The 25,467-nt window shown below is 43.1% G+C and overlaps 1 protein-coding gene across 4 annotated transcripts in view; it reads left to right on the forward strand.

Moving 5' to 3' along the window:
- Positions 1-25,467, forward strand: part of arhgap29a (Rho GTPase activating protein 29a) — a 65,825-nt gene that overhangs the window by 27,524 nt on the left and 12,834 nt on the right. For 3 of the 4 annotated variants that reach the window (XM_084049245.1, XM_084049246.1, XM_084049247.1), the window contains 12 exons: positions 3,611-3,754; positions 11,590-11,686; positions 12,227-12,299; positions 13,577-13,637; positions 15,104-15,256; positions 17,279-17,343; positions 17,498-17,608; positions 18,431-18,511; positions 20,463-20,645; positions 21,129-21,266; positions 22,327-22,511; positions 24,465-24,634. In XM_084049245.1, the coding sequence (XP_083905371.1) occupies positions 3,611-3,754; positions 11,590-11,686; positions 12,227-12,299; positions 13,577-13,637; positions 15,104-15,256; positions 17,279-17,343; positions 17,498-17,608; positions 18,431-18,511; positions 20,463-20,645; positions 21,129-21,266; positions 22,327-22,511; positions 24,465-24,634 (1,461 nt within the window). Of the gene's footprint in view, positions 1-3,610; positions 3,755-9,002; positions 9,158-11,589; positions 11,687-12,226; positions 12,300-13,576; positions 13,638-15,103; positions 15,257-17,278; positions 17,344-17,497; positions 17,609-18,430; positions 18,512-20,462; positions 20,646-21,128; positions 21,267-22,326; positions 22,512-24,464; positions 24,635-25,467 lie in introns of those variants that run through there. The other variant, XM_084049248.1, reaches the window with a different exon arrangement.

A 25,467-nucleotide genomic window follows, 5' to 3' on the forward strand; every position in this document is an offset into this window, starting at 1 on the left:
CCTGGGTCATGTTTAGTCATGTTTAGTCATGCATTGATCAGGGTGTCAGTTTATAGAGCCCTCGCTACTGCACTGTGTGTACGTTTGCCAAAGACTGTGAAATCCTATGGGTGCTTCTAATTAATTTAATTTGTATTTATACGTTTATTGGGACGGGACAGCGTATATTGATGAACATTACATACAAAATGTAGTGTAAATACACCGGATTTAGCAAGAATGCAAGTTTCCATACGTAGTCCCCGTATAGAAAACAAGAAACATTACACAAAGGACACATAAAGAGTACAAAAGACGAGAAAAAACAACAGTGAAAATTGCTTAGTTGTGTTAGTTTTTTTACCTAAACCTAAAAACACCCAAGAACACTAGAGAAACCTACATTTTAGCCTATTTAAAAATGTTCATAAGTTTGAGTTTCCATGATAAAAAATAAATTGTTGGATCTTAAAATATGTAAAGGATGGACACTCTTGTATCAGTGGGCAGATTGTTCAAAATAGAGCTTCCGAGAACTGAAAAGGAATTTTGTGCAAAGGTTGTGCGTCTGAACTGCACCTTACAACCTCCTCTGGTTAACATCAGTGGTTCTCAAAGCGAGGCTAAGGTCGGTAACCCCCCCCCCCCCCCAGGGGTCCTTGAGGGGGCTTCAGGCGGTCCTCAGCAAAATGTGTTAATTAAGATAGCATCACAATCAGTTTAACCACTTTTATATAAATCGGCAGTTTGAAAATAGCTATTGATCGTCGCAGCATTGTGAGCTTGTGGATCTTTGAATACGTTTGAAATATTAACAGCACAAACCTTGTATGGGGGTTCCTGGTGCAAAATATTTTCAGATGGGGGGGAGTCTGTGGCCAAACACACTGTCTCTGTCGGGTGGAAACCTCATATGTTCAAAACTGTTACTTTTCAGGATTCAAATTCAAAATCATCAAAAGTAGCAGATCTACAAGCTCAAAACGCGTCGTTTCGCGCCGCGTTTCGAGCTTGTAGATCTGCTACTTTTGATGCTTTTGTGTGACGCTGTAGTATGATCAAGCAGGGCATTAATATACGAAAAAACACAAAACGTTTACGTATGGAGATAAGAGGTTTCTGCCTGACAGCAACGATATTAACATGGGGTCCTCCTCGACATGAAACATTTTTAGAACCGCTGATTTATGTTCCATGAGAGCGCCGGGTTGCGCCAGACCCCGGCCCAACCGCTACTGTGTTGACAGAAACCAGGGGTCTGCCGTGATTCACGGTGTGAATGGATTGGCCATGACAGACTGCCCTGGTTCCCTCAGTAACAAGTGTAAACCAATACAAAACCCCTTTTGAGTTAAGATGGAGTTTATCTGAATTGACTCAATAATGTGCCCACCTTTTTTGTTTTTAAGTTATTCCAAAAGTTGGCGTTGCTGCTGTCTCCTTTCAGTTCTCCGTTTTTTAAAAGTGAGTCGCGTCGTCGCGATTCTTCTTCTTTTACTGAAAGACTATTCAGGATATGGTAATGGGAGTAAAGGGGACAAGAGAGAGGTTCCTCTTCCAGTGATTTATTCCTGTGTTTTATAGGGTGGTAAAGCAGAAGGTTAGCTCATTTGGCCATGTTTGGTATAATGATGTCAGGCTAATGCTTGCTAGTTGCAATCCCATGTGACATTCTTTGGTTTCATACAAACACCTCAGATAAATTGGTTGATACAAAACCACACGTCTCTTCTTCATTAAGTATTAAACCATAGCGCTCAGACAAAAAAAATTACTTAAGTTGCCCTGTACGTTTCTGTAAAAAAGTGTCTTATACAACAGTGGTTCCCAAACCTTTTAGCTCAAGACCCAAAAGAGAAATCTCCGGGACCCAAACTAGTGAAAATAGCAGATCTACAAGCTCACAACGCATCCGAGTTGTGAACTTGTAGATCGGCTATTTTCACTAATCCTTTTTTCTTTCAAAATGTAGGGATTTGTTTTTATTTAAAGAAATTCTTTTCAAAAAGATTTTTGAAAATACTTTGAAATAATAATTAAAAACAAAATATAGGAAACAAAAAATAAAGGGATATTTACTTAACCCACAAATGGGCCCTGACCCACTGTTTGGGAAACAGTGTTATACAAGACATGAGAGCTATAAGAATAGTGTGGACCCTAAACAGTTGCCAGAAGAGACTTCTCCACATAATGCTTTATTTACGAGCCGCTCTATTAAAATCTTGTTTTGAAGCTTGTAAATCTCGGGTGACAAGAGAACTAGTTTGTCAACATCCTTCCCATGTGTGCTTTGAGAATTGTGTGCCTTCCCTTTCCTCCTTATGAGAGGCAAAAGATTGTGAGAAACTAAAGATGGTAAAAACAAACCCTGACAGGGTTACACAGTCACAGACACAGGCTTAATGCCAAACCGCATCCTAAGTGCTCATTTCAAACTGTTATGACATGAAATATGATTTATTGATATTTGAAATATGATTTATGAGGTTATTTAGACATATCAGACTGCAGAATGCCTTGATTGACCGACTAGAATCAAGTATTATACATATTGACTGGGTGGAAACCTCATATGTCCAAAACTGTTTCTTTTCAGGATTCAAATTAAAAATTGCAAAAGTAGTAACGAATATGGAAACGAATATGGAGAATATGGTGTGTGTGTCATGAATCTCTTCTCTCCACTGCACATAACTGGGTGTCACTGGTTTTGGGTACAGCTGGGTGGTATTTGGACCAGGGCTGCAGCTATCAATTATTATTCAACATCGGTCGATACCGATATGATGTCTGATTAATCGTGCATTCCTAATTTGTCTGATTAAGCACTTAACCCATTCAATCCGGGAAAGCATCTCTGTCATTTTAGATTTCTTTGGCTATTCAAAAATACCAGATATACAAGTTCATAGCGCGGCACCGAGTGCCACGCTATGAGCTTGTAGATCTGCTATTTTTGAAAAAATCTTTGAATATATATATTTTTAAGCAAACATTTGACTCAAATCGTCACGAAATTGTCACGAAAATATATATATATATAGCAGATCTACAAGCTTGTATATCTGCTATTTTTTGAATAGCCAAAGAATTCTGAAAATGACAGGGATTCTTTCCCGGTCTAAATGGGTTAAGCCCTGTTTTATACTTACGCTCTATAAAACACAGTATAAAATAGCCAATCCACAAGCTCACACAGAACTGCTCACTTGCTGACCCCTATGAACACTTGGCTTAATCAGGGAGTCCACTCTCACACAGTGACCTCCTTCATTGTCACATTCATTGTCAAACAATAATAATAAATACAGAGTTGGCTGTGGAACAGTATCCCTGGAGCTGGTAGGAATATGTGTCGTAAGATGCATATTATGATCTCTTTTGCATCTGTTGTCCCTGCCCCTGTGACGCACCAGACTGGCCGTTTTAGGCTGAGGCGCACCGGTAGACTTCCTTTGCTATATTAACTACTTTTGCCGGGGACCCCCTGTAATCGTCGATTATAAAGATTTTTTTTTATTATAGTCGATTAAATCAATAAGTTCGATTATCCCTTTATCCCTAATTGGGTCACACTGTCTTTGACCCGTTTCATTGACAAAGTCCTCTGCGTCTTTCTTTCTTCCAGAGCACCAGGACTGTCTTCACCAGGCCGTCCACGAGCGCCTGGGCGAGCTGCTGCGTGTCCTCAAGGCTGTTATCGCCAAGCACCAGAGCCTCAACTCCGTGGACATCCTCAGCGCGGCTGGAACCGTCATCGCCAGGGTCAAAGGTGAGCCGTGATGACCTGGCCCTCCCTCATACACTCACACACACACACGCGCACACACACACTCACACATTTGTGAGTACACTCACATATACTATACTTGTGAGGACATCAACATTTTAAGACAGCGATTTAATTAATGCAATTTTTTTTCAATTTTGGGGGATTTTTTTCCCCGTAAACCTAAAGCCTAAAACCGAACTTCTAAATGTCTAATCCTAACGCTAACCCCAACTTGAATCTTATTCTAATTGTAAATGTATCTCTAAAAATCTACTTTGACCATGTAACAATTTGTCCTGTGAGGACCAGGAAAACGGTGCTCACTATGTCTTATTTCTCAAATTCTACTATACGTTTTGGTCCTCACAAGTATAGAAACACACACACACACACACACACACACACACACACACACACACACACACACACACACACACACACACACACACACACACACACAAACACGGTCTCTACGTGCATCTTAACCACCTACTCCTCCGCCACTCTTCTTCGTCTGTTTTCTGTCTCGTCTTATCTCCTCCCTCCCTTTTCCCCCCTTGACAGCCTCTCTCCTGGAAACCTTACACACACACACACACATCTTGGTTCTCTCACTCGCTCGTACACACACACTCTCACACTCTTTCAACTCTCAAAGAATTCTGAAGAAAGAAAGAAGAAAGAAGATTTCCCGGGGAAAGTTTCAGAATAGTTTGATAGACTCGAAGCACAATACCTCTTGAAAGAAGTGTCAGTATAATGCAGCAGTCTCTATTGAAAGTCTGTATAGATAATATCAATACTATTTAGCAGTCAGTGCATGGATTCCAGAATCCTGATGATCCAAAGTGACTATCCTTTTTTTGTCAGGGCATGTACAGATGGCCTAGAGTTCTCAAATTCTGCCCAAACCCGACCCGACGTTTTCGGGCCGGCCCAGTAGGGCCAGTTAGGGCCGGGTCTTAATTTTTTTTAATTTTCAGGCCCGTTGAGAACTCTAGTATGGCCGACTTTAGCATCAATCTGCAATGTCTTCAACTGGTTGGTTGTATGGCTTCCAAAACATAAAAATTCTGCATATTGTGCTAATTGTTTATGTAACGCTAATGAGTGTGATGGGCTCTTTTCACGCTGTTTCACAAATCGCATATTAGGACTTGCGCTAACAAAAAACAAAAAAAAATAGTCATGAGATTGTATTTTTGCTTTAATCCAGGGGTCTTCAACATGGGGGTCTGGGACCTTTTAGAGGGTCCTCAGAGTAACTCCGCATTAACATGAATCCAAAATATACATAGAAAATATAATGCATGTCAAACAAATTTAAATCTATGAAAAAGTTCAATATGTAGTGGGGGGTCCCTACTTCATCTCTCTCTCAGCTTGGCTTGAAAAACGTTGAAGACCCCTGTTTTAATCCATGACTCAGACATCTTCCATTCATATGGGGGTGTGACGTCTTTGTGCTCTTGTGTCCGTCCGTCCAGAGGGAGGCAGACTGTGGAATTCCTCTCTGCTATGGTCTCTCCTTTCTGTGAGATTAGGATCTGGCTCACAGGTCAATGCTTCACCTGGCTGTCACACAAGAATCCCCATGAGTACTATACCAGTCATCGCCATTTGCATTGCAAAGGAGGAGGGCTCTGCACGGTCCTTTGCCGTGCGCTTTTGGCAGAGCTCTCTGTTAATGAAGAACCGAAGTGTGTGTGTACAGTAATTGTGTGTGTGTACACGTGTGTGTGTGTGCATGCATGTGTGTTATTTGCTCATGCACACATGCCATTCCATTCTCGTCCATTATTTGGGGTGGGTGTGCGCCCGCGTGTGTGTGTGTGCGCGCGTGCATGTGTGTGTTTGTGATCATGCAGCTATTATTTCGATGCTGTCAGGCAGAAACCTCTTATCTCCATATTTTCACTTTTTGTGTAAGAACCTACTGTACCTGATCATACTACAGCGTCAAAAGTAGCAGATCCACAAGCTCGAAATGCGGCGCGAAGCGAGCTTGTAGATCTGCTACTTTTGCTGCTCTTGAATTTGAACCCTGAAAAGTAACAGTTTTGGACATATGAGGTTCCCACCCGACACAACGATTTGCTAATTACATCCTTATGCAGTCAGCTAGAAACAGAAATGGCTCCACAGTTGGCATAAATAAACGCTTTGGGGATTAAGTTAGCATTTAGTTGATTCCATTGAATAGGTGGAGTTGTTTCAGATGTCTGTGAACATAAATGAGTTTATATAAAACAAAATACCATCACTTGTTTTGACATGTTTTAGCCGTTATTGACAGTGACAATGAATTAACAAGCATGGACTATGTTGAAGCACACGCCTAACAACGGCCATTTATTTTCACAGGTGCTGTTGCAGTTGGTACATGAATGTCCTGAATGTGGAAAATTTTAATTAGTAATTCTCAAACTTTTTTGTGCCAAGGACCCCTCAAATGTATATGTTTTTGGCTGCGGACCCCCACCTGAAAACGTTTTGTGCCAGGGACCCCCAGAAGATGAAGATTTATGTTGGAATAAAGAAAAACTCTGAATTCCAACATTTTCGATATTTTTCCCCGTACCCCACTTTGAGTACCACTGCTTTAAAGGGATAGTTTGCTCCTAGGGTAGATACCCTCACAAAAACATGCAGTAATCCTGGTCACTATACTGCCTCCCCCTGGCCAGCCGGGGCGCCTGATGGAGGGGAAAGGAACTGGTTAGAATAACGTGTTCCTTCCACGCGCTATGTTCAACCAGGGAAACTCTCCCTTGTCAGGTGATAAGAAGGTCAGTTGGCTCTCATGCATTGAAGGAGGCATGAGCTCGGCCCTGGCCTCCCTAGGTTGGCAGAGGGAAGGTAGTGCCCAGGATTACACAGACAGTTGGCACATGGGTGTAAAAAATGGGGTTACAAAATCGTGGGATAAAAATAAAACAAAAAAAGGATAGTTCACCCCCAAAACGTTTTCTTTTCTATAGATGACTCACCCCATGGAGACTTGAATTCAAGGATATTTGTTTTTTTTTGTCGCATTCCTAAGCCAATAATTTGATGCCGAGCAGTGGGTTCCGGTAGGAGACACAAAGAGTCTCCTTTGTGTCTTCTACCGGAACCCACTGCTCGGCATCAAATTATTGGCCTAGGAATGCGATAAAAAACAAAACATATGTATGAATTGAAGTCTCCATCCGAGTAATCGTTACAAAATAAGTCATTTTTTGGGTGAGCTACTCCTTTTAAGTGTCCAATCAATGCAAGTAACACAAAGGGGTTGTAACCTTTTTTCAGCCACTAGGTGGCCAGAACTGCTCACTTTGCTGACCCCTATGAACACTTGGCTAAATCAGGGAGTCCACTCTCACACACTGACCTCCTTCATTGTTAGAGTTTGGGCTGAACACACACACACACACACACACACACACACACACACACACACACACACACACACACACACACACACACACACTCTCTACTATGTAAAGTGATACTAAAATAATCCTCGCAGGTAGGGCGATTAAATAAGAGAATGTAGAATATCTAGGTTGCTGCGCAGCTTGGATGGAAAGATAAAGCTCTCCCTCTCTCTCTCCTCTCGTGTGTATGCATGGGCGCAAGGGAGGGTACACACACACACACACACACACACACACACACACACACACACACACACACACACACACACACACACACACACACACACACACACACACACACACACACACACACACACACACACACACACACACACTCGCGTGGTCTGGGAGCCTGCCCACCTGTTGGCCTGGTGGATTTAGCTTTTTTAGACCAGGCTTAACTCAGCCCCTTACAGCCAGGGGGCTGTGAGTTTATTCACAGCCCCCTGGCTGCTCTCCAGAGAGAGGAGCAGTAACACAGGCCTATATACATTTCCACTTCAACACCTCTGTTTGGTGGGAAAGTACAACCTGAGTTATGATGATGTTTTGGCGCTTCATTTTCAGCTAATTCCGACTGATTTCTATGATGTTATCCTTTGTTGTAGTAGTAATAGAAATATATATATATATTGTCTCTGTCGCGTGGAAACCTGTCCAAAACTGTTTCTTTTCAGGATTCAAATAAAAAAAATGCAAAAGTAGCAGATCTACAAGCTCGAAGCGCGTCGCTTCGCGCCACGTTTCACGCCACGTGTCTCGCTTGTAGATCTGCTACTTCTGATGGACATGTGTGCCATTAATTTTCGAAGAAACACAAAAAGTTGAAATATGGAGATTAGAGGTTTCTGCCTGACAACAGCGATATAATTGTTATCAATTCAATTGGTCAGTTAGGGAGATGGACCTAACTCGCCCTTAACCCCTTAAGCTACTTTGTTGTACGACTAATAGCGGAAAATTGCCAATCTACAAGCTCTCGCTGCGGCACGATTGGACACGTCGAGAGCTTGTAGATCTGCGATTTTGTCTTTTATTGAAAACGTTGATGTGCCCAAAATGGGGATGGCGGGGTTGAAAGTGCTTACTGAATGAATTCACTCTGTGGTCAATGACGCTGTCGTGATTATTGCCTCCAAATGCCGATCAATATTACGTGTTTGACCAGGCCCACCCACAAATCCTCGATCGGGGGTCTCTCTATCTATCTGACGAGTGTGTTACAGGAGTGTTGTGGTGCTCTCTCTCTCTCTCTCTCTCTCCCAGTGTGAAACAATGCCATTTTTGCCCGATGATGTAACTTCCACGTTTGGACCGCTGGTTGGGGCCTGAGCGGAGTGTTGGCATTGTGTTCTAGAGAGGCTCAGGATGTCCTGTATGGGGGGGTGTGGGGGGGGGGGGGTATACATGGTGGGGGGAGGCAGTGAAGAGGAGGAGATGTACGTAACAGACGTTAGAGTTTTTTTTTTTGGTAACGTTCTTCGGCATAGTGGAAGTTTTAGCTAGTCCGCCTTTTTACAGAAGCTTCCCCCAGGGAGGTGAGTGAGACCCCCATCCGATTCCCTGGAAAAGTTTTGTCGACGCTCCTCAGAGAGGGCCTTTTATTACCGTCTCCTCTGGCTTGAACTTCAGGAAGAAATCTCGAGCGGTGCTGATCGGGGAATTTTCAAAGACTTCTTGGAAAAAGGAGGTTATGGTTTGGGCCCACCAACCCGAAGAAGGTGGTTACCTGGTCTCTACTACAGTGGACTTCTCATTCATTCTTTCTGGACAAGAGAAAGAGGCAGGTTTCCTAGTCAACCACCACCATAGTAACTGCTAATAGTCACAGTCAAGGGGGGGTAACTGCCAGTGAGCACGAGCAATGCTGAAGAGAGACGTTGTTGAGTTTGTGGTTGTGCTATTTGTCACACTGTTGGATCATCTGAAAAGGACTGGATGCTGAGGGCCTTAGTCATTGAATAGGAATACCTCCCAGGTTTAGGTAAGTGGTGACAGAGGGGTTTATACATCGTTGCTGTCGGGCAGAAACCTCTTATCTCCATATTCTAAGCTTTTGTGTTTTTTTTCGTAAATTAATGTCCTACTTGATCATCCTACAGTGTCACACAAAAGCATCAAGAGTAGCAGATCCACAACGCGACGCGTTTTGAGCTTGCAGATCTGCTACTTTTGCTGTTTTCGAGTTTGAATCCTGAATAGTAACAGTTTTGGACATATGAGGTTTCTACCCAACAGAGACGATGGTTGGTGGTTCTTCCCCCAAATTGATATGTATTTGGCCGCGGACCCCCATCTGAAAATGTTTTGTGCCAGGGACCCCCAGAAGAGAAGACGCATGTTAAAAAATAAATATTCAAAAGTTTCTAAACATTTTCAAAAATAGTTTTCAAAAATGTTCAAAAATAGCAGATACTGTATACAATATACAAGCTCACAGCTGTGAGCTTGTATATCTGCTATTTTTTAATAGCCAAAAGTATAAAATATGTATAAAGTGGTTAAAATGGTTGTGATGCTATATTAATACATTTAGCTGGGAACCCCCGCAAGGACCCTTGGTGGTCCCCGGAACCCATGTTGAGAACCAATGCTATAGAAACCCATGTTGCTTATTGAAACACTGCTGTAGAGCTCTCTCTGTAAACCTAGGTTGCTTATGCTTATTTAAACGTGTCTGTGTCTCATTGTTCTGCATTTCAGCCAAATTCAAGATCAGATCTTTCTGACTGCTCACATATATTTGCAGTGACTGTGTTCTACTGTGTGAAATCATTGGTTGAATATCAGCCAAAGCGACATGCTAGACAAAACAACTCTTCATATCAAGCTTAGTGTAGCCGTTCGGAATGTCTTTACCCAGGTCAGGTCTTTGCACTCTAGAACAGTGGTTCACAAAGTGGGGTCCTTGAGGGGGATTGTGACACGTTGTGAGCTTATAGATCTATAATCGTGAAACGTTTTGAAAAATGTGGAATATATTTTAAACATTAATAAACAACACAAATCTTGTATGGGGGTGCCGGGCAGTAAATATTTTCAGATCAGGATCTGCGGACAAATACGTTTTCATTTGGGGGTCATTGACAAAGTTTGAGAAGCACTGCTCTAGAAGAGGAGACTAGCAGGAGACAGGTCATTCAGTGACGTCAATGGGTTACTCGCTGGCGTTGCCACTTAACTTACCGCTAGTTTTATTTTCTCTTTGGCCACAGTCAGAGCAGGAAGTTTTGTCATGTGAGTACACTGATTACAGACATATTTATATTGCTGTTTTCGCCCTCCGGTTTTATCTTTCATTCATCATGATGTTTAGACTTGGAGCAGGAAGTTCGCCTCAAACTGATAACGTCCAAACATGGACACTCACCTATTTGTCTGTGTGCCCGACGTCTCTGATTGAACGGTACGAGCAGTGATTCTCAAACATTCTCGTGCCAAGGACCCCCAAATTGATAATGTATTTGGCTGCACACCCCCCATCTGAAAAGAGTTTTGTCCGCATCCAAATACATCTCATTTTGGGGGTCCTTGACATGAAAAAGTTTGAGAACCACTGAAATAGAGATTTCATTCAAGAAAATTAAAAAAAAAAAGTTGTCTGCCCGAGGACATACAGACACTTGCTTTTCAAGATTCCCACACACAACATGCCAGATAGGAAGTGAGAAATGTCCCCATAGCTCCAGGGTGACTCACTTTCATTTCCACTGACTCCATACTTTGTTCCCATAGAACAAGGTCATGAGTCACAGCCCTTTAATGTGGTGATTAAATATGTTGGCATCTGGGTGATTACATATGTTGGCATCTGTATTTCCACTATGTGTGACCAAGTCCATGACAATCAGCAGGATGTCGTCACGTTTTTCGAGAGGTGTAAATGAATTGTGTCACCGTTTCGACTAGAATCTCAGTGGTTCTCAACCTGTGGGTTGGGACCCCCAGGGGGCATCCCACTCCCCACACGATTTTGGGGATGGGGTCCCTAGATGACGGTGAAGTGACAATTTAAGGACTTTGAAGACCTTTTTAACACCCCCCAGAAAATTTAAGAAATATAAAAAATAAGACCATTACTGCGTCAAACGTAATCAACAAATGATACTTTAAAAACTGGTCAAACATTGGCCAAATTGTCAAATAATATAGCAAAGAGGCTAAAGTTTTAACGCCTTCCGTTGCGAGGCGTTGTGAGCTTGTAGATCGGCTATTTCTTACATATATCTGTGGAACCGAGTCAAACTAAATGTGATGCCTCAACTCCTACAATTCCAAGTGCTTGTAAGGGTGGGGGGTCTCCAGTTCAAATTATGATTCTTTTGGGGGGTCGCGGCCTGAAAAGGTTGAGAACCACAGCGCTAGATGACTTTTCCCGCCGCCGGCTGAGCTTGCCCTGTCTTTCTTTCTTTGCAGGGGTGAACTTCAAGGAGGTGAACGAGGAGAACAAGCGGAATCTCTTCAGTGAGATCTACACCTCTATTGACACATTGGCGTTCACCTTTGGCAATGTGTAAGTAAAGTAGTACCCTTTTATCATGGAGATTGCTCTGTAATGACCTCACTAGTGCACGCACGCGCACAAACATCCCTGCACTACTCGTTTGTTGTATAGGTTTATTACTCTTCTGTTCTGTTCTTTTCTATATTTATTTTCTGTATTTATTTCATTTTTATTTATTAACCAGCCTTTAGTTGCTGGTCTGTTATTTTAACTGACTTTTGTGTTATTTCTAGGTAAAGGCTTTCTTGTAGTGGGGACCTTGTAGTGTCTTATATGTTGCCCCCCCCCCCCCCCCCCCCCCCGCCCTAACTCCATGAAAACACTGATAACCGATTGAGTTGCTCTGTATTGTTTTGTTATAGTGTTATATACTGTAGTACCAAGAGGACACTATAATTCATAAGAAGGGTTGTTGTTTTTAACACTGACCTATACATCAAATAAGTCAAGTCTTTCTCATCATAATAATGTAGCCACTGACCTCCCAGCCATGTCTCCATACTGTTATCTAGTCCTTTACGCTTTGCTTTGTCTGTGTGTCTATACCAGAGTGTCTGACTTCCTTATGGGAGATGTAGAGAATGGATCAGCGTTGGGGATCCCCCTAACTAAGAGAAGCAGGGTGAGTAGTATTGTGTTCACTACAGGTAGTTCTCAAACTTTTTCGGGCCAAGGATCCCAAAATTGATATGTATTTGCCCGAGGACCCTCATCGGAAAATGTTTTGCGCCAGGCACCCTCAAAATGATTCAAAAGTTTCAAAAGTTCATTTGAATCCTGAAAGGTTTTGGACATAATATGAGGCTTCCACCCGACAGAGACGATATGGTCCTGGGATAATTTCTCTAGTATGGAAATCTGATGCCAAATCTCATGCTACATTTCAGATAATCTCAGCCATTTCAGCATTTCTGTTGAAGAACACGCTGTGTAAAGTTAATGTCAGGTCAGTCACTTTTCCAAAGGGGCCACAGGATATGACCCTGATCGGGTAAACAGAGGTCAGGGTTTTTGTAAAAAGGTTGTGAGGAAGCATCAACTCAGTGCAAAGCTTAAGGGTTTAAAGGCAAACTTCCCGGCTGCAGCGTATTCACAAAATATTCTGTGCCGTGTGATGATAAATTGACACCGGAATCCGAGTTCCTGTTTTTTCCTTGTTATAGGTTTCGTATAACAGCTCTAAACTGGAAGCAAAAGTAATGTATGGACAATTAAAAGTGATGTGAAGAATTGCTGTCAGAGATAGTTACACATCCACGTAGGAAAGGTCAGCTTGGGATAAAACATTTGAAACACACGGCAGCAATATTTCAAAGTTTCACTATTATCTGACATGCTTACTGGGTGTTCTCTTGTTATTTCGTCTCTGTCGGGTGGAAACCTCATACAGGTATGTCCAAAACTGTTACTTTTCAGGATTCAAATTCAAAAGTAGCAGATCTACAAGCTCAAAACGCGTCACTTGGCGCTGCGTTTCGAGCTTGTGGATCTGCTACTTTTGATGCTTTTGTGCGACGCTGTAGTATGATCAAGTAGGGTATTAATTTATGGAAAAACACAAAAAGTTTGAATATGGAGATAAGAGGTTTCTGCGATTTGATGATTTATTTTGTCCTGCACTATGAAAGCACTGTTGAGAGTGTGTGGTGTTGTATATTTTGTTCGTTATCGATGGTGTTTCTTCTACAGTGATGTCTTTTACCCTTCTGTATCTACAGTGCTATTCTTGTAACTGTATCTTAAATGCTGTGCAGCCTTTGGCGACTTGAATTCCCCCCCCCCCTTATCTTCTCTCTCTTATCTGTTCTGAAAATGTCTTCTTGTTTGTCCTTCTCTCATCTCTTACTTGCTGAGAAAACCTTAATCGTATAACTGTTCTGCTTGTTTGTTTCCCCCCAGTCTTTTGAGAACCTCTCTGTGGAATCTGGTGGATCCGGTCCGGAGAAAGATGATCCGCCAGGTAAGGGCTTGGATCTGTTGCAAACCACTTTGCTTTACCACAGAATGAATGTGCTGAGAGATTATACTGCTTAATGCGTTCTGCTTGGCACAACTATGGGCCTGTGACAGTTATTACATAATCCACCATCGCAATTATATTGTTCGAATCGCTTCCATTCATCTGGAGGAATTCAGCTGTTGAAAAAATTGCTTAAAGGAGGAGTTCACCCAAAAAAAATATTTATTTTCTATCAATTACACACCCCATGAAGCCTTGATTTCATGGATTTATTTTAGTTTTTGTGGCATTCCTAAGACAATAATTTGATGACCGTGTGTATTTCCGGTAGGAGACACAAATAATCTACTTTGTGTCTCCTACCGGATATATTAGCCGGGAGGAGACGGGAATCAAATTATTAGCTTAGGAATGCGACAAAAACAAAAAATAATCCATGGATTCAAGGCTTCATAGGGTGTGCAATTGATAGAAAATAAGTCATTTTTTGGGTGAACTCCTCCTTTAAATGGTTGATCTACAAGCTCACATAATTACCTGTTACATAACTGTTTTGGACTGTTTGAGCCCTATTTGTTATGAGTGTAATTTTAGATTGTTATTTACACAAAATGTCAGGTTCATTCAATTGTTTACCTGGTGTACAGATTAATATTTAGATAGCATATCGTCTCTGTCGGGTGGAAACCTCATATGTCCAAAACATTTCAGGATTCAAATTCAAAAGTAGCAGGTCGAGCTTGTAGACCTGCTATTTTTGATAATTTTGTGAGACGCTGTAGCGTGATCAAGTAGGGCATTCATTTACGAAAAAACACAAAAAGTTAGAATATGGAGATAAGAGGTTTCTGCCCGACAGAGACGACATGGCCGGGAGTAATATGTAAGTTGCATAGCAATTACCCTCTACCACACACACACACACACACACACACACACACACACACACACACACACACACTGATTTACTGATGTCTTGTTGCCTTGTTGTCTTGTTGTGTCACTGCCATTTGCACCCACACACATGCATGCACTCTCCCTGTGCAAGGTGTGTGTGTGGGGTTACGTGGGGTAAAGAGTGCCAGTGATCCTGTGGGGCTTAGCCGCACATTAATAACATACAGCATTCAGTCAACTCTCCTGTCAGAAGGAATTACCCTCACAGGGGTTTTAAGCAGGTATCCCTCTGCACAAGGTCAACATGGGCTTTTCTGACGCGCGCACACACATACACGTACACACACACACACACACACACACACACACACACACACACACACACACACACACACACACACACACACACACACACACACACACACACACACACATGGAGGGAGCACAGAGGCGAACGTGTAAGTCTGTGGTGGTAAGGGGCGCGTTGACCGTGGCTGGCCGGTCATCGTCCATGTGGAGACCCTTGTTTCACCGCCGGGGGGTCCCTCTCTCTTCTGTGATGCTCGCAGGGCCTTCTCCGGCGGTGCCGGTGCGTGCCGAGGAGGTGGACGAGGTGCTGCATGGCCACGACAGCGGCGTGGAGTCGGCGCTGCTTTACGCCAAGGCCTGGTCCAAGTACACCAAAGAGCTGCTCTCCTGGGTGGACAAGCGCCTCAGCATGGGTGAGTTTAACCACTTAAAAACCCTCCTAATCTTATTGAAACGGACCTGAGTTGGAACTGTACTTGGACAGCTTTCTTTCTGTCCACACACCAAATCTCTTCACCGTAAAAAGAGTACAAGCTCGTAGCTTGTAGCTTGTCAATCTGGCAACCCATTCTGTAAAAAAAAAAAAAAACCTTGTCTTTTGTGTAGAAACAGAAGCTCGTTTTGGCTCCTCTCCTTTCTTTGTCCACTTACTCCCGGGTGCTTCTGTGTTTATTCCTGCTAACAACAACATTACATGTTTAGGGCAGTGGTGCTGACAGAATCTGTCTTGAGAGATTAGTAGCTTGTAGATCGGCTATTTTTGGTGAACCCCCTCCCCTCCCCGCCCCAGAATAGAGATGCTGTGGTTCAAGTGGTTAAGACCCCTTTTCAAGCCTGAGGGGCCACATTATGTTTGGGCACAAACAGCGGTTAACCATTCAAGCCTTACTGTATTTGTTGAATGGCGAATAGCTAAGATAGCTGATCTGCAAGCTCATAGCGCGTCGCAATGTGACGCGTTGTGAGCTTGTAGATTGGCTATTGTTAAGCTACATTTTCTGGACTTTTTTTTTTATTTGGGGGAAATGCTCTAATGACATATTCAAGTCTTCATGGTGATTAAAAAAAGTAATGCTCTGCTTCCATACATGCTTTAGCAAAAGGAATTCTCTCCCTTCCCGGGTGAAAGTGTGGTGAGGGTTATAGCTGAAATGTAAACACACCGTGCTCCCTTGAGCTCATGCTGGGATTAAAAAGCGACCCACCCACACTGCATTAGTGTGCTCTGTGTCACTATGGCGACCCTGAACAAGATGGCAGAGTGGCATGGAAAAGCCAAGGTTGTGTGTGTGTGCTGCTGTGAGCCACCTCTTTGTTCGGTGATTTGAGCACTTGAGTTAATGAATGGTTACAGTCCAGCGCTTAGTCACTCGACAAGTCCACACAAGGTGACACTCCATCAGGGGTGTACTGAACAGGTTACATCACCAGACAAACGCACATCGGTTTATGTAACCCGTTTTTTTGTCTAACAACCGTACCTTTTTTGTATATTCTGAAAGCAACCATTGCTGTATAGAGTGTTTGTTCAATAGCAGGAGTCTCCCTGTCTCTCCAGCTCTTTGATAATCAGTGTCAGCCAATCAGGATAGAGTACCCATCAGCTTCATTTTTTTATAGTGTTCCGGTTCCTATTTTGTCTGCTCATTTCTTTGTGTCATCACTTCCAATTTCACTTGTTTAATCTGTATCTTGACTCAGTTCTCTATCCTGATAGGATATAATTGGTATCCCAACCTGAAAATGTATGTTCTGTTTAATAAAGAGCTGGAGAGATATGGAGACTCCTGTTACTGAACATATAGCAATGATTATTATCAGAATATAGCAATGAGTACTATCAGAATATAGAACTATTTAACACTTATTTTAACTTATTAAACAAAGAAAACCATTACCATACCTTTAATTATTGTTTGATTGTTTATGTTTTGGCTCAAGGACAATGTGTGCTATCTAAATTAGATAATGGCAGTTAAGTGGTTACCTTTGGTAACACACTTTTATAACAATAAAAGAGATTCCTAAAGGTTTCATCATGGCACATTCATGAATGTTGATTCATGGCTTACGTCAACTTGACAAGTATTCACCTTTTATTTGTTCAAACCCAATGGAATTGTGTGTCAGTGAAAGGGAAACACTTTGTCATGTTTTGCTTACGGCACAGATTTTTTTTTTTTCTTTCACATGAGAGCCCAGGCATCAGAGTACAGGTTGAGACCAGGTGCTGTCAAAAGAGTTTCAAGAGTCTAGTTGGAAATTACACTTTTTCAGGAGTATTTCCAGGTGTGATAGATTTGATAGATTGATAGACCTTAATTGATCCCGCGGGGGAAATGCAGTTGTCATGGCAGTACAGCAGTAATGAAACACAGGACTTTGTCGATTGGTAGTCTGCTTTCATATAAACTGTCAGGTTCTTCTGTTTTCAGACATCGAATGCGCAAAGAGTTACGCCAAAATGGCCGAATCCGCCAAGACCCTCGCAAGTCAACAGGTGACTTTCTTTGATCAGACAGAATAATGTAATAATAATCATGTAAAACCCTCGCTGTCACATCGACATTATTTTACCTCTACCTTTTTAATTTTACAGTAAAGGAATTTAATTGAATAGAATATAATTTTCTTCTTCTCTGACCGTTTCCAAGGAGTTCATGCCATTCCGTGACATCTACATGTCCGCTTTCAAGAACGACATTGAGTACAGCCAGGTCCTCCTGCAAACTGCGGCCGCTCTCCAAACCAACAAGTTCATGCAGGTATGTCAACAACCAGGCTCCCCCTACCTCTCTGACCTCCTTCACCGCCACGGCCAACCTCCTGGACAAAGAAACAAACCTGGGGTGACAGGGCTTTCTCAGTTGTAGCCCCCTCTCCCTTTGGAACTCACTCCCAACTCACATCCCCACCCTTGCCTTGTTCAAAACCTCCCTCAAAACCCACCTCTTCAGACTTGCGTTCCCCACCTTGTAATCCCCCCTTCTGCCTTTTAATTTTAATGTTTTTGTTTGCTTAGTTTTTAGCTTTTTTAACTATATTCTCTTAATACAGTTGTTTCTTTTGTTCTGTTCATGTAAAGCGACTTTTAGTACTGAGAAAAGCGCTATATAAATTGGTATTATTATTATTATTATTATGACGCTCCAATAGGCTGTTGCATTGATGGACATGACAGTGGCCTTCTGGGTCTTTTTTTGATGGTGAAATTGTCACAATAATTCGTAATTATTATCCGACAAGAACTGATCTTCAAGCTAATAACATCTCTAGGGGCGTGACCAACTAATCCAACAAATCGATTCATCGATCCGATCCCTAATTTGGCCATATAGGTGAAAATGTCCTAAACATTTACAAAAAAAGACAAAGAAAAAAAAGTGACAAATGAAATTGTAGATCAGCTATTTTCACTATTTCTGATTGACACTGTTGTGCGTGGGAGTGTAAACTAACGCTTAAGTGGTTAATTCATAATTAGATATAACAAAAAGTTAACAAAAAAAAACCTTCTCGATTGAAGCTTGAAGATCTGTGCTTTTTCGGCAAATAAATATCTGTTTTCTGTGGGCTTTGTGTTCCAGCCTCTCCAGTCCAGGAAGAGTGAGCTGGACAAACTCAGAAAAGACGTCAAGGAGCAGTGGCAGCGAGAACAGAAGAAAATGGTGGGTGGCGTGCTAGGAAAGGTCACCTTTTGAAAAGTAACACACTGACTTCACACACGCAGGCGTCTTGGAGGACACACGCAACTTGGACACACGCAACTTGCACACACGCACGCACGTACGCACACACACACAGGGTCGCCAAAATAACAAACTCATAATATGGGTTCGTGGTATAAAACAGTTTGAGAACGCCTGCTGCTCCTGATGAGCAGGTTGGTGCCTTACCATCTGTGTATGAATGTGTGTGTGAGTGGATGAATGTAAAAGCGTCTTGGATAAAAGGTGCCTTAGAGAAATGCACCATTTGCCACTTATTTTGCCATTGTGATGTGACTCTTTAGAGGCGGTTGTCTCTGATCTTTATACACTGCCTTACTAAACTGTGTGCACAACAGTGTTGCCATGTCCGCTTATTATAAGCGACTTTGGGCTTGTTTTTCTGTAAAGTAACTTGTTAAAAATCGGTGGTTGCATTTTTTTTGCTTAAGTGTAGTTGCTTATTTAGGCTTGCTGTCTACTGTTGTTTAAACCAGTGGTTCTCCTTTTTTGAAAATAGCAGATTTACAAGGTCACAACGTGACCTTGTAAATCTGCTATTTTCAGATAGCCGATTGAATATATACATTGGTTTTAAAGTGCTCATGTAGCCAAGTCGCTTCTTTTTTGGGCTTGTTTTCACAGACCCTGGTTCCTTATGTCTCTCGCAAAATCTGGCAACGCTATCTGCACGAGTGTGCGTGGGGGTGCCAGCTATTGTGCGAGCTAGGCGGGTATAAACTGTGTGTGTGTGTGTGTGTGTGTGTGTGTGTGTGTGTGTGTGTGTGTGTGTGTGTGTGTGTGTGTGTGTGTGTGTGTGTGTGTGTGTGTGTGTGTGTGTGTGTGTGTGTGTGTGTGTGTGTGTGTGTGTGTGTGTGTGTGTGTGTGTGTGTGTGGTGGTCAGTAGATGCAGAGTGAGAAAGGTTGCCGGTTTCCTGCGTTTGTTTGTTCACTTGCTTTTACATGTCGACTAAAACTGAGAAATGAACCAGGACCGGTAGTGCTGACTCAACAGCAGCAGCTCCTGTTTTAACATTCGCTTCGCCTGTGTGTATGTGTGCGCTTAACCGTGGGTCTGTGTATGTATGTGAGCGCTCTGCACAATGCTTTGTGAGTGTATGTGTGTGTACTTGTGTTACTGTACTTGTAAGGGTCAAATGTCCCCCCAAGTATTAATAGAAGTTGAGAAACAGACATTGTGTTTGGTCCTCACAAGAGAAATTGTTGTTTTATGCTAAACCCGTTCAATCCGGGAAATAAATTCAACAAAGTCATTTTCGATTTGTGCCGGGCTATGAGCTTGTAGATCTGCTATTTTAGAAAAATCTTTAACATTTGTGCAAATCTTTGAATACATATATTTTTTCAAACAACATTTTTACTCAAATCTTTGCTTCTGGGGGTCCCTGGAACTAAATATTTTGAGATGGGGGTCCGCGGCCAAATACACATACTGGTACTTGAGAATCGAACCCAGGACTCGCTGTCACAAGCTGCACATAATGTGGTACACGCCTTAAACCAGGGGTTCTCAAACTTGTTCATGTCAAGGACCCCCAAAATGATATGTATTTGGCCGCGGATCCCCATCTCAAAATATTTTGTTCCAGGGACCCCCAGAAGCAAAGATTTGAGTTACAAATGTTCGCTTAAAAAAATATAATATAATATAATAATATATATTGAAAGATTTGCACAAATGTTCACGGTTCAAAGTGGTTAAAATGATTGTGGTGCTATATTAACACATTTTGCTGGGGATCCCCTGGAACCCCCCCAAGGACCCCTGAGGGTCCCTGGACCCCACTTTGAGAACCATTGCCTTAAACCACTCGCCATCGACGAGTGGTTTAACCCCCCCCCCCACCAGAAATTCCAAATGTAATTTGACAGCATTGTGTTGTTGTTTCAGAACGAGGCGGACAGCGCTCTCCGGAAGGCGCGGCTGCTGCAGGCCCAGCGGCAGGAGGAGTACGAGAAGGCCAAGGTGGCGACCAGCCGCGTGGAGGAGGAGCTGGCGGGCGGAGGGGGCGGGGCCAACGCCGCCAAGCAGCTGGAGAAGAGACGCAGGCTGGAGGAGGAGGCCCTGCAGAAGGTATAACGCTACCTTGTGCACTCACCTCTTTAAAGATATATTCTGATAGTCCACAGTGAATAGAGACAGGAAACAGGGAGAGAGAGTTTGGGGAGTGACACGCACCAGTGGTCTACCGGGCTCGGTATTGAACCTGCATGGACTCGCTGTCAGAACATAAGAGCCTTTGTGGTGCGTGCCTTGTTAAATCTTTTGGGTCTGAGTGAGGGAAAGTGTATCTCTGTGTAAACTTTGGGGCAAATGTACACATACAGAATATAATACATTATAATGTGAACTCTTAGCCTTTTAGAACAAAAATGTATTAAATGTGTTTTAAAAGATAAAAAAGTTGGGAGCAGAGTTCAGATTCAGGGTGAAAAGATTTGATGAGAGATTTCCTAATTAATGAGTGATTCGCCTTCTCGGTCCCGACTCGCCAAAACGCCCCTGTTGTCCCTGCTGTGGTGTGTGATGTGTGTGGTTGTTTCATTGTGTTACCAGGCAGAGGAGGCCCGGGAGCACTGCAAGGCCTGCCAGGTGGACGTCCGGGAGAGGAGGGTGGACCTGGCCAACGTCAAGAGCGAGGTCCTCACACAGCTACGAGAGCTGGTCTTTCAGTGTGACCTCACTCTCAAGGCCGTAAGTCCACCACACACACACACACACACACACACACACACACACACACCGACACACCGACACACACACACACACACACACACACACACACACACACGACGGGGGATTGATTCATCGGCGGTCGGTCATGCAGAAACATGTTTGAGTCGTAAGAGCAGAGGTTCTCAAACGTCACTTTGAAAATGAAAATGTACATCAGTAAAATAAGATAAACACTTATTTTACTGTGCTTCTGCCAGGCTACAACTGTAAACATGAGCAGGAATCTTAGCTATTAACCACTTTAAACCTGGCGCCCCCTTTTCCGGCATGTCATTATAGGATATTTGGACAAGGCTACTTTCAAGAATAGCGAAAATAGCTGATCTCCAAGCTTGTGTTGCGACGCATTGTGAGCTTGTAGATGGGCTATTTTCATGTACAACAAAGTATACAGGGCTTAAGTATTTAAGTGTACTATTAAGTCTACAATTAAGATAACCGTAGTGGTAAGTGGAGTAACAGGCTGGCCAACAGCAGATCACTGTGGTTGTGTTGAGTAGATCCCAAGTGTTCATGTGTGTAACTATCAATGGGAAGAAGTGGTTTGTTGAAAAAGCAACGCTTGTTCAGCCAATCTAGGTAACTGGTGTTGCTTATTTCTGTTGGTGCACATACAACACACACACACACACGCACACGCACACGCACACGCACACGCACACACACACACACACACCTGAATTTAACCACTTAAGCCCTGTTTTATACTTAAGCTATTCGGAAAAATTGTTTATCTACAAGCCCACAACGTGTCACAACGCGCCTATTTTCTATTATTTGTTTTATTTAACAGTTCACCTATAATGACATGCCTTAGAGTGCGGACATGGTTGCGGTACAATGCCATTCGAGTAGTCAGATGTCCTATGCCTTGCTCAAAGGCACTTCTGTCGTCACTTATTCAGCATTTCATTCGTTTTTCCTGGGGTCCAAAAGGGTCCATAATTTGGTTCCATTTGTACGCTCTCAGAGTTATGGGTATCCTTGAAATGTCCCAGCACTGTGTTGGCGTGTGCAGGTGACGGTGAACTGGTTCCAGCTGCAGCAGGCCCAGGTGGTGTCTCTGCCCGTCAACCACCAGACGCTGTGCGAGAACGCCAAGCTGTACGACCCGGGCCAGCGCTACATCGACTTCGTCAGGGGCCTGCCGGCCCGCACCGCCGAGTCCCAGTCCTTTGACTCAGGAGTCACGCAAAACGCAGGGTGAGGTGCTGACTCGGTTCTGGGGGGTTGGGCGGTGGGGGTCGAAAGAAACACTGAAGTTGTACCGTTTCAAACTAAGAGCGACGCTTTTTTTGTTTGTTGTTTACCGTTTGGTACTGTATGTTTTTAACAGGTATCTTTGTGAACCATGTTTTGTGACCATTGCAGACAGAATATATTTTAGAATATATTTATTATTTATATAAAAACGTTTAAGATTATGAACAACACAGAAATATGTACTATGGTGGCAAAATTCAGCTACTGTAGCGCCTAATCAACTGCTTCAAGGTTAACATTTACTCTGGCTGACCAAGGAAACCGCTTGGTTGTTTTCCCCCACGTCAGAGAGCCACAGCATTGTATTGTACAGATAGATGAGTGATTGTAATCATAACACAAGTAGATAAACTGAGACATTTCAACAAAAAAGTATGTAGTGCTGTGAAACAAGTCTATGAAGCTAACTATAAAAGTTGAATCTGCAACACAATTTGATGGGGTCCCTGCTTCATGTCTGTCTCAGCTAAGGGGTCCTTGGCCTGAAAAATGTTGAAGACAGAGAGAGAGAGAGAGGAGGGGGGGGGGTAGAGAGAGCTTGTTTTTGGAGAGCGTAACACAATTGACCACAGCCTGAGGGTCTTCCTGCGGAAATGACTGTGGTCATGGGAGAAAGGGAGCGAGAGAGAGAGAAGAGAGGAGAAACAGTGGGGTCGTGGGGGGCTTCCCATCTCCTCCTACTACCACGCCTCCTTGGAAGTTTTCTATTTTGCTGCGCTTTAATTAGTTTCCGAAAGTTTCACTGAAGTGTTTTTACATTTACATTTTACATCGGTACAGTTATGGACTTTGTGCTGATTCTTGTTTCAGTTGTATGAAAAGTTTATTTTTTGGACTCCTTCTTGCTTTCATGGCCACTCACACGTACACACACACACACACACACACACACACACACACACACACACACACACACACACACGTGCGCGCCAAGCGCATGGATCAGAAGAGCTCTTTGTTCTCTGTTTGTTTACCCCTCTCTCTTCCCAACCCTGATCTCTCTGATCGAAAGGGCCGAAGAATGGGAGAGGGGAAAATGAATAATAAACAAGAACACACACACACACACACACACACACACACACACACACACACACACACACACACACACACACACACACACACACACACACACACACACACACACACACACACTGGCTGTAGCATCATGGATAAATATAGCACACTGACCTACATTTGCTGTAAGACGGGGGCAGGGGGTGCTCCGTTTAACCTTGATCCAAGGGCCGTGACTGTTCAGTGAATCCATTGTCCGGCCTGTTCAGTTCAATTCATCAGGAGTTGTTCCATCTGGCTGCTTTCTTTTGATGTGGCTGTGGGGCCGGTGTTATGATTCCACCATCATTCGGGTGTTTCTGTCATCGTTGACGGGATTAGTCCAGTGATCCCCAACCTGTTGTTCGGGGTCCACTGGTGGGCCATGAGGATATTGCAAGCTGGCCTGGCCCCCACATGATTAACAAAAATAAACTAAGATTAATATCAAAAACTTTATGTAAAAATAGTTTCATTGTATTTAATTTCTTTAAAAGCTTGGAAATTAGTTTTCACTGTGATACCGATAACGTGGAACTTAGAAGTGGTCCCTGATCCAGGAAAGTTTGATTAGTTAGTTGATTTTACTATTTTACTAACTTGGGCTTGTTGCCGATACAGCAGCTGTTCCTTGAAGCCGTCCCTGGTCTGAAATGGAAATAGTATATTGTCTCTGTCAGATGGAAATCTTTTTAGGAAATGGGGGAAAAAAGAACCTGTGATCCAATGTAGATTATTTAAGTCACACGATTTTGGCTCTGCTTTTGAAAACAATCCCGGCTGCCACCGAATTTCATGTTTGTGTGTCCCCTTTGTGTTTTTTTAAATTATTCCCAGGATGCTTTTCACCAAGCGCTCGCTCAGCGCCAGCCTCTCATCTCACGGCAACCTGTCCCAGGTATCGCTGACCTCCGACCTCCTTGGTTCTGACGAGGTGGACAGTCCTGTTCACATGCGACCCGGCAAGATCTCCGACATGCGCTCCAACAGCACCACTGACATCCAAGGTGGGACTACTTTTGTTTTATTTGACCTTTTAGCCAGTGGTGTATTCACCTTATTCTTGGCCCTTCTCCAGGGCTGCGCCATTGCCCTTTTCTGCTGCTTCATTCAATATCTGGTCACTTCCACCCTGGTAGGCTGCAGGCAATGTAGGTCATCAGTGTGTTGCCAGATCTAGCAAGAGAAACAAGTGGCCAGATCTATGAAAACAAGCCCAAAAGAAGCAACTAGGCTAAGTTTTGCCACTTTACATCGGCTATTTGAAAATAGCAGATCTACAAGCTCACATCACAACATGTTGTGAGCTTGTAGATCTGCTATTTTCCAAAAATATTTTGAATATTTTGTTTCCCTTGCACAAAATATTTGTTATGCATCTGTCCGGGTCCGCGGACACAATACAAATGTGGGAATCACTGATTTCACCAACATTAGGAAGCAAGCCCAAATAAGCAACTACACTTTAAAAACAAGCCCAAAGTCGCTTAATTATAAGCAGACATGATAACATTGGTAAACAGGGAACCCCTTGACATGGGGCTCCCCACCCCTCTTACTCCCCTACCTGCCCACGCCCACGGTGGGTGTGGCCAGGAACAAGGTGACTTATAGTTCAGTGGTTTCAATCTAAAAAAAATGTCAAGGACCCCTACATTAATTATGTATTTGGCCGCGGACCAACTTCTGAAAAGCTGTTGTGCCAGGGACCCCGTAAGAGAACATTTGTGTTGTTTTTATTCCACATTTGTATTCCAAACATTTTCAAAAATAGCAGATCGACACTCGTGGCAAAATGACGCAGGCACTGGAAATGCATTTATTTGTGTATTTTACAGTT

This window comes from Gymnoscopelus microlampas, assembly GCF_963454915.1.
Source record: "Gymnoscopelus microlampas genome assembly, chromosome: 22".
NCBI lineage: Eukaryota > Metazoa > Chordata > Actinopteri > Myctophiformes > Myctophidae > Gymnoscopelus > Gymnoscopelus microlampas.